Source organism: Phalaenopsis equestris, unplaced genomic scaffold, assembly GCF_001263595.1.
Source record: "Phalaenopsis equestris unplaced genomic scaffold, ASM126359v1 Scaffold210457, whole genome shotgun sequence".
NCBI lineage: Eukaryota > Viridiplantae > Streptophyta > Magnoliopsida > Asparagales > Orchidaceae > Phalaenopsis > Phalaenopsis equestris.
The window spans coordinates 273,747-289,795 of record NW_018229542.1 but is presented as its reverse complement, the minus strand read 5'-3'; the positions used below and the strand labels follow the sequence as shown (position 1 = coordinate 289,795).

General features: G+C 34.2%; 1 protein-coding gene across 1 annotated transcript in view; it reads left to right on the top strand.

Moving 5' to 3' along the window:
• Nucleotides 1-2,555: 2,555 nt before the first annotated feature.
• LOC110036751 (auxin response factor 12-like) overlaps nt 2,556-16,049 on the top strand; it is a 55,859-nt gene continuing 42,365 nt past the window's right edge. The window contains 10 exon segments of the mRNA XM_020741278.1: nt 2,556-3,315; nt 3,418-3,536; nt 3,625-3,723; nt 3,804-3,860; nt 3,948-4,103; nt 4,193-4,277; nt 5,423-5,513; nt 5,588-5,752; nt 5,831-5,953; nt 6,972-7,047. Of these exon segments, the coding sequence (XP_020596937.1) occupies nt 3,270-3,315; nt 3,418-3,536; nt 3,625-3,723; nt 3,804-3,860; nt 3,948-4,103; nt 4,193-4,277; nt 5,423-5,513; nt 5,588-5,752; nt 5,831-5,953; nt 6,972-7,047 (1,017 nt within the window). The 5' untranslated portion in view covers nt 2,556-3,269.

Genomic DNA, 16,049 nt, shown 5'->3' with positions numbered 1-16,049 from the left:
TTTAACACTGAAGGTTGCAGTTCATAGACTTGGAGTAGACCCGACTATGACCTTGGTCAAGCAAGTTCCCAGAAGGATGCGTCTCGAGATTGAGCAACAAGTTTCCACCGAGATTAAGAAATTGATAGATGCTTACTTTGTGAGAGAAGAACAGTATCCAACATGATTAACTAATGTTGTGTCAATTAGAAAGAAGAATGGACAGTTTGAGTTCGCGTCAATTTCAGAGACTTAAAGAAAGCTTGCCCAAAGGACGAGTTCCATTACCAATTCCATAACTAATGGTAGACATTGCGTCGTCTGATGCAATCTTATCACTTATGGGCGGATCTTCCCTTGATGGGACGTACTGCTATAAATTTTATTGAAGTGTTAAATTAGTTTTCTTAACTTAAGTTATATTTTACATGTAATTATAAAATCACAGAACTAGTTTTTTTTATTTTTTCATAAAATCAAAAAAGAGGTTCTAACATTTACTTTCATAAAATCAAACCCTAAAAATTGCTTCGAGTTTGGACTTTTGTGAAGGAAATATGCACGACATGCTTAACTAACAATATGGATGTGTTCTCATTGATTAGATGATGCTTTAGAAATAACTCCCATGCAATTTCATAGATAATCGGGGGAGATCTTAGCGTTTGAACATGAATGGTATTCGACTAATCGTCCTGTGGGGATGATAAATGGATGTTGTTCATTTTTGTGAATCAGAAATGGAAGTCATCAATTAAGTCGAACCACAAAACCATCAATGCGAATATGATGAAATTGCAGGGCACCTCGGACGATAGTGTGGAAAGCGTCGCAAATCAAACCACTCAGCTTCGGATTTCGGAGCTGCCGAAGATGACAGGGTGCCGCGTCAGATAAGTGGGAAAATCTTAAGTTCTTATTTAATTAAATCCAGAAAACTCAAATAAACTTTAAAAAATTATAACTCCGCCTAAAAAAATCCAAAAAATAAAATAAAAATATCTCTCAAGTTAGGGAATAGAGGAGAACATAATAAAAATAAATTTGAAAAGAATTAGTTTATATTTAATTTTTAATTAATTAAATACTCTCTGGGGTATTTTAATTTTTAAACATTAAAGAAAAATCCAAAAATCATGAAATTTGTAGGGGTTAATTCTAACACTCTTGAGAATATTCTCTAATTTTTCCAATATTATGAGATAATCCTAAAATGAAAAAGACCAAATTTCTATCAAACTTGTAATTTATTTTTTAAATAATTATAAAAAATCTGAAAATTGGAAATTAAAATGGGAATTGATTAGGAAATATTCTAAAATGAAAAAGACCAATTTTCTACCAAAATTGTATTATTTTTTTAAATAATTAAGAAAATAAAAAAATTAAAAATTAAAATGGGAATTGATTAGGAAACTTGGGGTAAGAAATTTAAACCCTAAAATAATAATTTCCAACCTTTAAAAATTAAAAAATAAAAATTTAAAATCTTAAGGGCAAAATTGTAAAATTTAAAAGATTACATTGTATCACAAATTGTCTTAACCCTAGTTTAGAGCATTAAGCTAATCCTAACTTAGGTTTAAGGGATTAACAAAAGAAGACAAAAAGTTACATTACCGAAAGATCAAAAGACTTGATTAACCAAGTACAAATCCTTTAGAATTTGGACCCGAAGTTAACCAAACAAAAACTTTCCTAGCCAATGACCAATCCCCATCAAGTTGAGAAAAGGTCTAAGCCTAACTCTCATCCCAACATTGCAGTCTCCTCATAAGAGCCTTTGAGACCCTTCATAAAGAAGCTCAATGTTTTGCCATGATGTACTCCACGAACACCTCGAATGACTTTTTCTTAAGGGGCAAACTACTATTGGATTACAGTGATCTACTTTCTGCCCGACAACCTAGTCTTATCCTAACGACAGTAGCTCCTCATCTAAGGATCGATAATCAACTGCCAGACCAAAGCGGCAGACTGACAGACTCAAGCCGTCCGAGCCAAGTCTGGATGACCAAATATCAACAACAACCGATCTGCGACCTCCACCTCAGCATAGACGAACAATTGAGCCCTGTCGAACCAAGGTCTACTGATCTCAGCCGACCGAACGATAGTGTAGAGGAGCCATATGCTTATTTATGTAAATACCCAAAATACCCTGCAATGCCCCCAATTAAATTAGGGTTAAGCGTGTAATTGTACATATTATATCCCCATTGTTGATAAACAAGACACTATTCCATAAATAAAAAGATTACAAAATCTCTTTATTCACCTAATTGTCACCGTGCATTCTCCTTTTATCTATCTTTTTCTCTCTTGTTTTACGCTCTATCTGTTTGATGTGAGTCCTGGGCAGTTTCAGATTCAACACTTATTTGTTGACAAATTTAATTAAACTTAATATCTTTTCTGAATCCGAACGAATGGCTAAAATTAAAAGATGGACAACTATTTCTTGAAACAACAGACTGAATTGTGTTTCAGAAACTCAAATAAAAAAATGTAAATATGTTCGGCTATTGTTATTTACCTTGAATCAATTAATATATATCTCTAGCTGCACGTGTGTTGCAGATGCAAGCACTCCAACATTTTTTTTTTTGTACCTCAACTTCTTTTATCTCCGCCTCTCAGTCGAACAGAATTAGCATACCATTTTAAAATTTCCTCTTATATTTACCCAGACAGGAAATCCACGATAATTCCGGCAAGTGCTGTCCTCCTCTCCCGTGTGGCTTTACCATCTCCCCTAATTCGACCGATTTATCCATTCAAGCCGATCTGGAGTTATACACTGCCGCGCTTCTCCGAGCTAGCTTTAGCCTGAGGGTTGTGTTCTTACAGCTCCCCAAGCTCGATGCTTTTCAATTCCTCAAGTTGCTTCTTCTGTATCATTTTCCTTTTAGTAGCAGTCAGAGGACCCGAACTTTGCTGGTAACACTAATTCCTTGTCGGCCGGTTCAAGGAAGAAGGGAACTTTGAAGGCGGAGGCAGAGCTGATTGGTTTCCTGATAGGGAACCTGGTCTGGCTTCCAGAGTGTGAAAATCTTATTTTGGATTCGGCGGACATAAACTGTTTTCTACTCGACTATGCAGCTGATTTGGTTTCTTGGAGTGTGAAATGTGAGCCTTTTTTGAAGTGGATTAGGTAGGATTCCTAGGCAAGTCTTTTATTATCGCAAAAGGTTTTTTAGGGGTTTGGGATCGACGCGGAGGCGGCGGACATGTGCACGATAGGTTCCTGTTACTTTCTGCGTGTTTCCTGAGCTTGTTAGAGTGCTGCTATGAAGCTCTCGACTGTGGGAATCGTGGTCCAGCAGGAGGAGGAAGGTTCTCTCTCTCTCTCTCTCTCTCTCTCTCTCTTCGTTCTGTCCATTTTGCTCTCTCCTATTTATAGTTGGTTTGATGTTTGTGGTTTCGTCGACATTATAGCAGGGGGGGACAAGAGATGCTTGAACTCCGAGCTTTGGCATGCTTGTGCTGGTCCTCTGGTGTGTCTACCCAATGTCGGCACTCGTGTAGTCTACTTTCCGCAGGGCCACAGTGAGCAGGTAAAAGTCAGAAGTTCAAAAGGTTAATTTTGACGCTTGAAGGTTTCCTTTTTCTCTTTCATTGATTCATCTTAACATTGGTGTCAAGGTTGTGGCTTCAACCAATAAGGAGGTTGAGGGTCATATTCCTAATTATCCAAATTTGCCACCTCAGTTGATCTGTCAACTACACGATGTGACTATGCACGTAAGCTTGCTTATTCTATGTTTCATATCAACTTGTTAATTGGCGAAGTAAGTGTTCTGATTGATTATGAACAATTTCAGGCCGATGCTGAGACTGATGAGGTCTACACACAGATGACTTTGCAGCCTTTGAATCCGGTATATTCTCAATTTCAGTGTAGTTTGATATTGAGTGATTAATTTACCGGTTATTTTAGGTAGTGAAAGTGTTGTAAGTCAGTGCAGCAGGAGCTCAAAGATACTTACCTTCCAGCCGAGATGGGGCTGCCAAGCAAGCAGCCCATGAATTATTTTTGTAAGACTTTGACAGCAAGCGATACAAGCACTCATGGAGGGTTTTCTGTTCCTCGTCGAGCAGCTGAAAAAGTTTTTCCTCCCCTGGTGTGTTTTTATCTGCATGCTGTGTTTTTCGTAGGAGATTTGATTGGATTGACATGAAGATGATGGGTGTTGTTGCTTTCATTTTTTAGGACTTTTCTCAACAGCCACCTGCACAAGAACTGATTGCTAGAGATATTCATGATGTTGATTGGAAGTTCAGGCATATCTTTAGAGGTAGTAATAGCAATAGCTTATAAAAAATTGGTTGTTTAAGCTCTTGTATAAAATTTTTTTCCATGAAACTGTAATCATTCTCATTTTGACGCAACATTTTTCTGAAATTAATGTAAACTTTTTTAATAAAATAAAAACAACTGTTATGCAAGTAAAATTTCATCCAAATTAACATAACATCACTTGTGATAAGAAATCTATATCAACTGTTATGCTTCTTCATTTGGATCAGATGAGGATCACCAGTACATTTGCTTAATTTTTTTCCACCCATTTGATTGGATTCTTATAAAGGATCATCAAATAGTATAAATTTGTATGATAATATAAATTTAATATGTGAAATAAGGTCTCTCTCTCATGTACGGTTCATTATTGTAATTTATGTGAATTTGCTAAGCGGGGTTGTAACCCAAGAATTATGATTCATTAAAAGTTTGGTCACATTTTTCTAAGATCCTGCTGGGCCGCCATTGTAAAATGTATTGTATGATTTCCATCAAATTCTTGCTATCATAATAACAGAGAAATTTTATAAAACTTTAAAGTTAGGGCTTCTCTTTTCCTCCCACTTCTTCACCTTTGCATCCTTTCTTATATTGCTTTTGAGGTTTTGTTTGAATCTCTAAAGTTGTTCGTGATCATAATTATATGAAGGAATTTATTTTATTTTTGTAATTGTACCTTTTTAGCCATCTTTATAAGTGTCTCATTTTATCTAAGAGGTTTCTCAATTTGATCAGATTGATTTATTAAAACATGTCAAGTTTTTGTGTTTAATATGATGATCTTTGCATTTTAGTAGCTTCAAAATATTTAATTTTTTTTCGATAAGCATCATTTTATTGCTCGCTTTTTAGTTGTTTATTTTATACTAGATTATAACAGTTGATCATCTGAATTTGGTAACCATTGTGTGACATTCCAGCAAAATTTTGTTCTGGCATCAAGTCATTAACATCTTGGTGTTAATTGTGCTAGTACTGCTTTGGCATGATGGAAGGAGCAAGGGAAATTTCATCATCTCCAAATCATGACTTAAGGCAATTCAGTCTAATGGAGAACAATGCAAATGCAGAATATAATTGCCTTAATATATTTCATATGAAGTTTAATTTTTAAGTTTCTTTCTTCACAATTTGCAGGACAACCAAAACGGCATCTTCTCACCACGGGCTGGAGTGTTTTTGTTAGTGCTAAGAGGCTTGTTGCTGGTGATTCTGTTTTATTTATCTGGTTAGTACTTAAGACTTTAGTTTCATGTGAACTATGGGAATTGAGGTGTGGATCTCACTGAATGTGATTTCCAGGAATGAGAAAAATCAGCTTCTGTTGGGAATCCGACGGGCTAATCGGCCACAAAATGCTGTACCTTCTTCTGTTATATCGAGTGATAGCATGCATATTGGACTGCTTGCCGCTGCAGCACATGCTGCTGCAACAAATAGTCGTTTCACCATTTTTTACCACCCAAGGTAAGATTTATGAAAGCCACCATCTTGTTATGATATTTTTTTTATTATTTGGAATTCGCTAATGTTAAATTTATGTAGGGCTTGCCCTTCAGAGTTTGTGATACCACTATCAAAATATGTTAAGGCTGTCTTTCACACTCGTGTCTCAGTTGGCATGCGTTTTAGGATGCTTTTTGAAACGGAGGAGTCAAGTGTTCGTAGGTACGTTAGTGTTTTTTAACTGAAAGCGAAAAAATAAGTACATTTTTCTAGGTTACTAACTTTTGACTCAAAGATGCCACCTTTGTGAAATGCATGCATGAACTAAAAATTGCACAGTTTATTTTCTTCTTCTTTTTTTTTTATTTTTATGGACGATTGTCATGAATGTTGATTCCAATCTATGCCATGTGCTTCATTTTCAAGTACTACCTTGATATTTTGAGATCATCATTCAATATTCTGATTTTTTGGATTTAGTTTCTACATCCATTAATGGTTATCTATGGACATATATGCTAGAAAACCTGAGGGATGGATGCTGATAATGTTATATTGTTGATTGTACTTAGTGCTGCATGCAGAAGACTAAATTGCATGTAAAATAGATTTTTGCCCTCTCGTTAGGTTGGGTTTGCTTCATTGCTATGGTATGTGCTCCTGCCAGGATTGAACATTTGCATGTATTTGCATGTTCATTGTGAAAATGTATGTATTTGCTTGTGTATTTATGTTTAAGTGCATATATTTGCATGCACATGAATTTGTTCGACCATGTGCCTGTGTATATGTGTGCCTCTAGTTGTCCGAGAGAGCTTGTTTACTTGTGCATGTGTGGTGGTGTGTTTATGAACTAGAAAATTGCTTTATGCATGCATGCTTGTGTGTGCATGGGTAGGTGGGTTGGGGATGTAGTGGTAATCTATCTTTTCCTTTTTTTTTTTTGCTATTGTTTCTTTTTATTTGTTTATAAACTTATTGAGAAACCTATTGCTTGCTATTGATTGTACCAGTTTAAGTCCAATATTCCTTTAACACTTCGGTGAAATAGCATTCCTATCATATATTTTCTTACTTGTATTTTCCCTAATGATTCTAGATGTTAAGTTTCTGATATGTTTATGATTATATTTGCTTTAAACACCCATGTGTGGGGAAATTAAATTAATAATGTATTTTCTTGTAATAATTTACAGTTTGGAAATTTATTCTTGTAATTGGAATCTTGTGTTTCATCCAGGTATATGGGTACAATAACAGGAATAAGTGACTTGGATCCTATACGTTGGCCGAATTCCCATTGGAGATCAGTGAAGGTGAACTGTTAACTTCTCTATTTCCCTTTTCTCTCGTGTATTTTGTGTGCTAGTGAATTGTGGATTTCAAATGTATCTTGCATCATAAGTCTTGGAGTGTTCTGTTATAATTGTTATTGCTTGGGTGTGAATTTTTGCATCATGATTCATAGCACAAGGCTGCTTCTTTTGATGGGTATGTTATTGTTGGGTGGGTTCATAAAAACCCTATATGGATTTACTAGGATATCAAGATTGGTGTAAATATCAAGACAAACTTGCATGAATCTCAATGATTCTAGACAACCCAATAATGGGTGATCCAGTTTGATTCATACCACTCAAATCTAGCCTAAATTGATCAATTCAACTAAACTTGGTCGTCTATGGTGTGCTTGCAAATTTTCTACAATGAGTTAGAAATCAACAAATAAAGTTTAGAGACCTCTGCTTAGATTCCTATTTATTAGGGCAACCGTTTTGTTGTGGCAACACATTTTTCGCATTTTTCTACCATCGATGGCATTGGGAGGAACCTTATGTCATCACTTTTATGCATGAGAGCTCCATTAGAGATGCTCCCTAGCATGGATTGGCCAATCAAATTAGTTAAGCGGCTTGATCTGATTTGTTTTATTCAAGTAAAGGGGAAATTGAACCTTTTTTCCCAAGGGACCAAAGTTGGGAATGGGATGGACTTTATCATAATTTTCCACACTAACCCACCAACCAAACTGAATTTTGATATTCAAAATCTTATTGCTAATTGTATAAATAAGGTTTTAAGATAGATATTTCATACATTTATGCGGTTGTGCATCCTTGAATCAATGTCTTAATTGCTTAGTTGCGTGATCTAGATTAAGAATGTCTTAAAATGTTGCATTTTGTGGGCTCTGAAAATTCGCCTCGGCTGGTTGAATTTTGTGGGCTTTGAAAATTCACGCCCCGGCCTCTTGTTGAGAACTTTGTATTTATTCGTGTCAAATTTTTTAGAATACATATTACATAGTAGATAAGACTACCTAAAGATTTCATCCTCATTTTATAATGATTTTATGATCCGAGGTTAGAGGTTTCCCATAGGCACAAGTTTCTGTGGTTAATTACCCCTTCCGATAACGGTAGAGCACTTTTGATTGAAGCTATTCGTTATGCACTACATATTCAACATATAGTATCACAAACATAGGTTTTATGTTATATCATTTATCATTGTGAACTAAAAGCGGTTGGTGGCAAAATGATAACGAATTTGATTAAGATCCCATTGTTTCATCGTTTAGAGTCATTTTGGTCCATGATTTACTTAGAGTGGTTGCTGGTCTACTTAACATGATGAGATAATTGCCTCAATTTGACTAAAGGATCCTTAATAGTCGTCATAAGTTGCGTCATTCAATGTAACTTTGTAGATTTATGGTGGATGCTAGTCTAAGGGGATAAATTTAAGTTGGTCTTAGCTGAGTGATAAATTTATGTCAATCATGTATGCCATTGTGATTTACAACTTTAAAATATAAGAGACCATTAGGAACATATAGATTATAGCTATGATTAACATGATGAGATAGTTGCCTCAATTTGACTAAAGGATCCTTAATAGCCGTCCTGAGTTGCACCATTCAATGGAACTTTGTAGATTTATGGTGGATGCTAGTCTAAGTGGATAAATTTAAGTTGATCTTAGCTGAGTGATTGATTTATGTCAATCATATGTGTCATTATGATTTACAACTTTAAAATATAAGAGACCATTAGGAACATATATATTATAGCTATGACCATTCTTTAATGGTGTCATTTGGTGACAAATCACCTATTCAAAGAGTTCTGGTCGTAACAACTTTCTTGTGGAGCCGTTAACGGAACCAAGACATGTCACGCCATGCCATTCTTGGCGTGAGATTGATTTGAGTGTGAATATATAAATATATTTGATCTTACATTTGCTCTTTATGAGCTAAAGTTAATAAAAAAATTGTCATCCTCAATAACTATTGTGGATGGTGGATTGAGCATGTTTTAAGCTTTAGGTGATTGAATTTACTTGTGTCTTCTCTTTTGTTAGTTTGAAAATTTGATTTGAAACTGATTTAAAAATGAGTCATTTGTTTAAGATTTTCAGTCAATTTGACCATCATTGAGATTTTTATTAGTTGATTTGAATATTGTCAACTCTATATCTTATTTATTAGAGGATCATTTTCATAATACAAAATTTATTTGAATATTATAGACGCCTATTGACTCTAGCCCGTTCATAGAGGTTCGGGCTTAAAGATTATGTTTTATGATTTTTTTTATAATTTTCAAATTAAATATTTACATTTTAAGTTTGGAATTTTATTTTTAAAATAAACCACTATGGTTAAAATCTTTTATCAATGCGGCTAGCTTCGAAGATTTATTTGAAATATTAACTTTTATGATTTCATTGAAATTTGTCTCTTGAATATTATCAAGATATTAATCTTTTCAACCTAGTCCATATGAGAATCCAATTGTCGATGCGCAAGCTCAGTCTTGTCAACCTTAATTCTTATGAGGAGTAGGTCAGACTGATTGATATGAAACTTATGATCTTGCCTTATAAATAAGGCAGCTCATTCTAGAACGTGCATAATTTGATATTTAATATTTAATTTTAAAAAGAAATTTTTATAAAATTTAAATATTATAAGCATTGTAGTTTGATTTTAACTTCCAACTCATGCAACATTTGAATTTAGTTATTTAAGATAACATAAGAGCATACACAAGCTTAAATTTATTATAAAGTGCATACATTTTAGGGTATTTTAAGGATTATTGAATGATTCATGCACACATCATAGAAATAATAAAACTTTAGTATTGACGTATTCCCTATGATGCGGCCTTAACTTAAGTCCAGGTGCACTTGCACTCTGGGGGCCTTACACAAGTGCACGTGTCGCTTTTGTAATATAGGACATTTGAGTCCAGATGATCAAACCCACAGAGAACGAGGTGTTTTAAGTCTAGGAAAAGTTCCAGCCTGCTAAATTCGTTTTTATCTTGGAAGTAAATTAGTTTGAAGCTGTGCTAACTAGTCTTACTCAATTACAAACTCTTAAAGGTTTACTCCTAATGAAATTTTATTTAATATATTTGGATTGGTGACAATCAAGTTGAAGTGCTACCTTCCCTTCTAATGATTTAAGTGGAGTCAAGGAATTAAAAAATTGCAAATTGTAAATGAGGCTAGTGGAAAATAGGAGAAACTCTCTTTTTTACCTTCTCTCGAGTGCATAAAAAAGTTTGGTTAAACTAGTTTTTAATTCCTTAAATCTCAATTTGAACCTAACAAAGATTATTTCCCTAAGATTTGTATCTCTCTATAGTGTACTTGCTCCATAACTAGTTGTTATTCTATAACTTTTTTGAGTCTTTATGGGTCACAATACATTTTAACTAATCACTTGGCCAGAATGAAAATGAAATAAAGATTTGAAGGCTACTCATCACATTAAAGATTTTAAAAATATTTCTGAAGTCATTCGTTCAATCCTACACTTAATCAACACAAGGGAAAGTTAAAAAGTCTACTCAGAAAGCATTGAGAAAATACCACAAATCATCTTTAAAAACAAGTAAATCCACTATAAAATTGTGTTTACAGAATTCAAATATAAGAGTACACAATACTTAGCTTTGACACTCATTACAAAGCTTTGAGAATGCTCCCTAAAGATGGTCTTCTCCCTTGTTGCTAATCTAAACATTGTCATTACAATTCAACTCAAATTCCTCACCAATCACTCAAGTAATCTTATCCTATATTCTCCTACAACAAACCCTACTCCTTTACCAAAGACCGACCAATGATTGTAAAAAGACTCCTTTATCAAAGACCCCTTTATCGTGCAGAATAACCCCCAACATTGTGTCGAACAACTGTTGAAAACTGCCCAGGTTGTTCTTTGGCGCCTAGGCGCCACGGGGCTGGCGCTTAGGCGCTAGGCTCAATGTCTGCACAGTTTCATATGGGCGCCTAGGTGCCGAAAAACCTGGCACCAAGACATTGAGCTCCAACCTCTCGGTTCTTAGCTTGGGACTGGCACCTAGGCGCCCAAGAAATCTGGCGTCAAGGCGCTTGTCACCTGTGTCCTCCATATCTCCAAGTCACATTCACTTTGCACAATTTCTTCTTCACTTTGCTCCATTCCTAACACTTGTTGTACCTACAAAAAAAAAATCATAAAAATATATTTCTTCAAAGTGTATTTTCATTTATAAATATGTGCAAAACATAAAAAAATTAAACTCATTTCTACACATCAAAATCCCACAAATTTAAAGGTTATTTGTCCTCAAGTAACGATAGAATATTAAAACCATTTTATGTAATTTGAGGGAGTGAGTTTCATTAAAATTAACAACAATTTTTGCTTCAGAAAATTCAATGTAAATTTAGATTAACTTTAACAAATGAGTCCAACCTCAATGTATAAGTAATTCTTTTACCCAACTATGAAAACTTGATTTCTTATTTACTTTAAAAAAAACAATTAATACTTGTTAATTAAGGTACCTTAGATGGTGGAGAAACAAAATTTAAGCCCCCCATTAAACAAATTTTACTAATACTCCTTAAATACACGTAGCTTAGGAATGTAATGCAGCATCAACTTAAAAAAGAAAATCAAGTGAAAATAATTTTTGATCAAGCTGCTCCTCACTCAATATTTTCATGTAATCACTATTTTTCATGCTTTAGGGTGTATATTTTAATATCTACATAATTGTAGGAGGATTACTATATCTGGATAGTTCTTTAATAGTTTTAGATTTCACTATCATCTTCCTAAAGTAAAACATGCTACATTCAGCTTTTAAACTTTTCAAAAACTAATATATTCGTTGAAAATATGATTTTAACTAGTGCTCAATTTTATAAATAGTATATCTAGGGATACTGAGATGAACAAATATCTCTTTTTTTTTAAATGAATAGAAAAATCATTTTTCAAATGTTGAGTTACGAGTTAACTTAACACTAATCTAGTCTCATTTACATGAAATTTAAAATAAAAAATAATTATGTTTTTTTCCTTTTTCAAAAATTACAATAATTTCAAATTGACACAACATACCTCAAATTTTTTTTAAAAATATCAATCTAAATACATGTTATTGAGAACAAAAAAATTCAAGCATTAAAAAGATTCCCTCTCCCCTCGCCGAACTTAATTTTCTAAATATGAAGCAATTTAAAACATAAATATAAGCAGAGAGAAAATAGCACAAAAATACATCCTACAACATATATCTATCCACAAGATTAACAGGTATATACAAGAAGAACAAATAAGCAGTAGGAAGTAAATCACAGCTAAACGACGATGAAAATGAAACTACCTCAGTATAAAATGCAACTGGTAACTAAAAATAAATTAAGTCTACAACCACAAATACTAATTAATAAAGAGAGTACCAAAACAGCAGCAACAATTAATACACATATAGTTCAGTGCATAAAAGAAAAAAAAAATAATGTCCAGTATAATCACATAACAAAAATAAAATTAATGTCTAGTATATCCACAAATAAATAAATAAAGTTAATCCTCTTCATCATCACCATCATCATCATCCTCATCCTCTTCTTCCTCATCATCGTCCATCGGTCGACTGTGCTCATATATTTTGTAAAGTGGGCAAACTGGAACTCTACTGAGTTGTCCCCATCGTTCCGCTGATTCATTCTATATATTTCCACCTGAGCAGCCTGAAAACTGATGACGTGATCATATTGACATGTATTCTAGCAATCTATATGCGGCAAATGATCAACAATATCATAAACTTCCGCCTGAATAATGGAGATGTCATCCTCCATCGTCTTCAATTTCTCTGACATGGAAGCTATGCTAGTGGAAGGACGAGGTTGAGAATAAGATATAGAAGGCTGAAAAGAACTCGCTCCACGCCCCAAAGTAGCATGATTATTATATAAATTAACATTAGCCTTAAAAATGGGTTTTAATGGATGTAGTAGCTCCTCCCATCCCTCAAAAGTAACACCAGACTATTGACAAAGGGCAGAAATAGTAGAAGGATGTCGTTTAAAGTGGATCCTCCCTTTGTAGCATTGATGATGGAGTGATCAATCAGTGCTCCTATATCTATCGATTTCATGGTTTGGATGCAATAATTGGGAGCTGCTCTCTTTCTCTCTCGTTATCTCACTCAAATTGGTGGAAGGCAGGAGCTTGGCCAAAATGAAGTAATGCCAAGCTTTGGAAGGAGCCTTCGATTTAGATTAAAAATTTACTTTATGGTCATTCCTCACCTTTCAAACCCCTTATTCATTTGTCAGGAATCTAATGATCTCATCTAATTCAGAATCAGTGTGGGCGAAACTAGAGTAGAAACTCTGAGGGACATCTCCCAATAAGAATAACACATTAATGTGTGAAGGGGAGATATCCACCTGCTTATCCCTCACAAAAACTGAATCATCAAAGGCCTCAGGGAGGTTAGCATAGAATTCCATGGCTACAAAAATTACTGCTACAGCCATAGTAACAAAAATTCTCCCAGTCTCTCCTAACAATCATACTTTCTTTCTGACCCCCAAGACTAATGAATCCCCTCTCCGCAATTAACTTAGATACTAAGAAGTCGCAACACTCCTGAGCTTTGGAGCATGCGAACTTCTTTTTATCATATGAAGTTTATTTTGATTTTTCACCTTTAGTTTTTTGAGCCATAGGAAAGCAACAATGATGAAAATTCAACAGAATGAAGTTAAGAAATGATGTGGATGCATACAAAATACTAGTTATAAGCTTAATCAAATTATCCCAAAAATTCCTCAATTTTCACCTCTTCCAAAAATCCCGATGAAATCCCGATTGAAAATTGAAAAAATAAGCTTAGGGAGTGGATTTTATCTTTTGGAAGTGATTTCCACTCACCAAATTTTCAAGGATTGAGCTAAAATGGAAGGAAAAGGGAAGCCTTAAGTATCGCGTCTCAATTGCCGAAGAAGGGTCGGGGAGGAGGTTTTGAGAAAATGACCTAAATCGGGTCGATTTAGGTTTTGTCGAGCAAGAAGGACCGACGCCTAGGTGTCGCGATAGCAGTGCCAAGGTGCTGCTCTGCCTAAGTTATGGCGCCTGATTTTATTAGCGCCTAAGCGCCTAGTCTGCTTCTGGCACTTTGGTACCAGGGGCACTGGTGCCTATGTGCCTGACCCAAATTTGGTCCTAGTTTTCTAATTTGCAATTTTTTATCATCCCCTTGTTCTTAATCACACATATTAAGCACACCCAATCACAATTCTATGCTAAAGGTAAATGAGGACCACTCATCCTTCTTCTCTTCACTTCTCCCTTCTCCAATTCCTCATCTTCAATGGAATCTCTTTCAATCGATTGTCAGGTGCTTTACATATTTTTGTAAAGATATTTAGGTTCATATAACACCTTTACTATTGGCTTATGCGCTGTCAACCTCTAAGTACTATACTATCCATTAAAGTATACACCTCTATCAGTTTAATGAAAAAATTATCCACATGCTCCTCTAATAGTTGGTTTATTGAACCAACATGATGGAAGAACAGTGTAAGAAATAGGATGTAAAAAATTGAGATGGACATATCTTATGCTCAAACTCAACATGTCTCTTGTAAATCCTTTTCTCTTTTGAGAATTAGGGTGTAGAGGACAAGGTTGTTCCTACTACCACAAAAGACACTAAAGTCCAGTCATCAACGAGAAGAGTAAGGATTCGCCTCCCTCAATTTGCACACTCCTAATCAAATCAAAACATACACAATCTAAAAATATCAACATAAAAACAAACACTCCAAACAATAAGAAACATCAACCACAAACAAAAAGACAAATACAAACTTAGGTTGCCTTCCAAGAAGCGTTTAGTTTAACGTCCTCAAGTCGACGAATCCAGATATTTACTCAGGTTGACCCAACATTAAATTCTCATTAACTATAGGTCTCTCATCACCTAAGTAGGGTTTAAGTCTCCATCCATTCACTTTAAATACCCCGCTACTCTTAGAATTATTAATATCAATTGCACCAAAATGATAAAATTTTATTACAGAAAATGGTTCTGACCACCTTGACTTATATTTTCTGGGAAATAATTTCAATCCTGTATTATACAGTAAAACCTTCTATCTAGGCTTAAAATTTTCCTAAGAATCTTTTGATGGAGTCACTTTTTCATTTTCTCTTTATAAATTCTCGCATTTTCATAAGATTCCTGTCTAATCTCATTGAGTTCATTTTACTGCAGTAATCTTCTCTCACCAATATCTTTCATATTATAATTAAATTCTTTAACAACCTAATAAGCTTTATGTTTTAATTTCATTGGTAATTGACAAGCTTTATCAAACATAAATATATATGGAGACATTTCTATAGGTGTTTTATAAGCAGTCCTATAAACTCATAATACATTATATAATCTTAAAGACCAATCATTTCTATTTGGATTAACAGTTTTTTTCTTGAATCTGTTTTGATTCATCTATCAGATACTTCTGCTAAATTACTCGTTTGATGATGATATTCTATGGTAATACTATATTTAATTCCACATTCAGTAAATAATATATCAATTTTTTTATTTCTAATGTGGCTCCCCATCACTTATAATCACTCTAGGTATAACAAATCTACAAAACACATTCTTCTTTAAGAATTTTGCTATACCGAACATCACAATTTGAAAGAGCCGCTGTCTCAATCTATTTTGTGACATAGTCCACACCTATGAAAACATATAAATTTTCTATTGATGGTATAAAGGGACCCATAATATTTAAACCCAAACATAAAAAATTTCAATCTCTAAGGTAAAGTTTAGGTGCATTTCATCACGCTTAGAAATATTGTCTATTCTTTGGCATCTATCACAAGTTTTAATATATTCATTCACATCTCTAAATAAAGTAGACCAATAAAATCCAGATTGTAAAATCTTGAAAGCAGTTTTATCAATTCCAAAATATCTCGAATTTT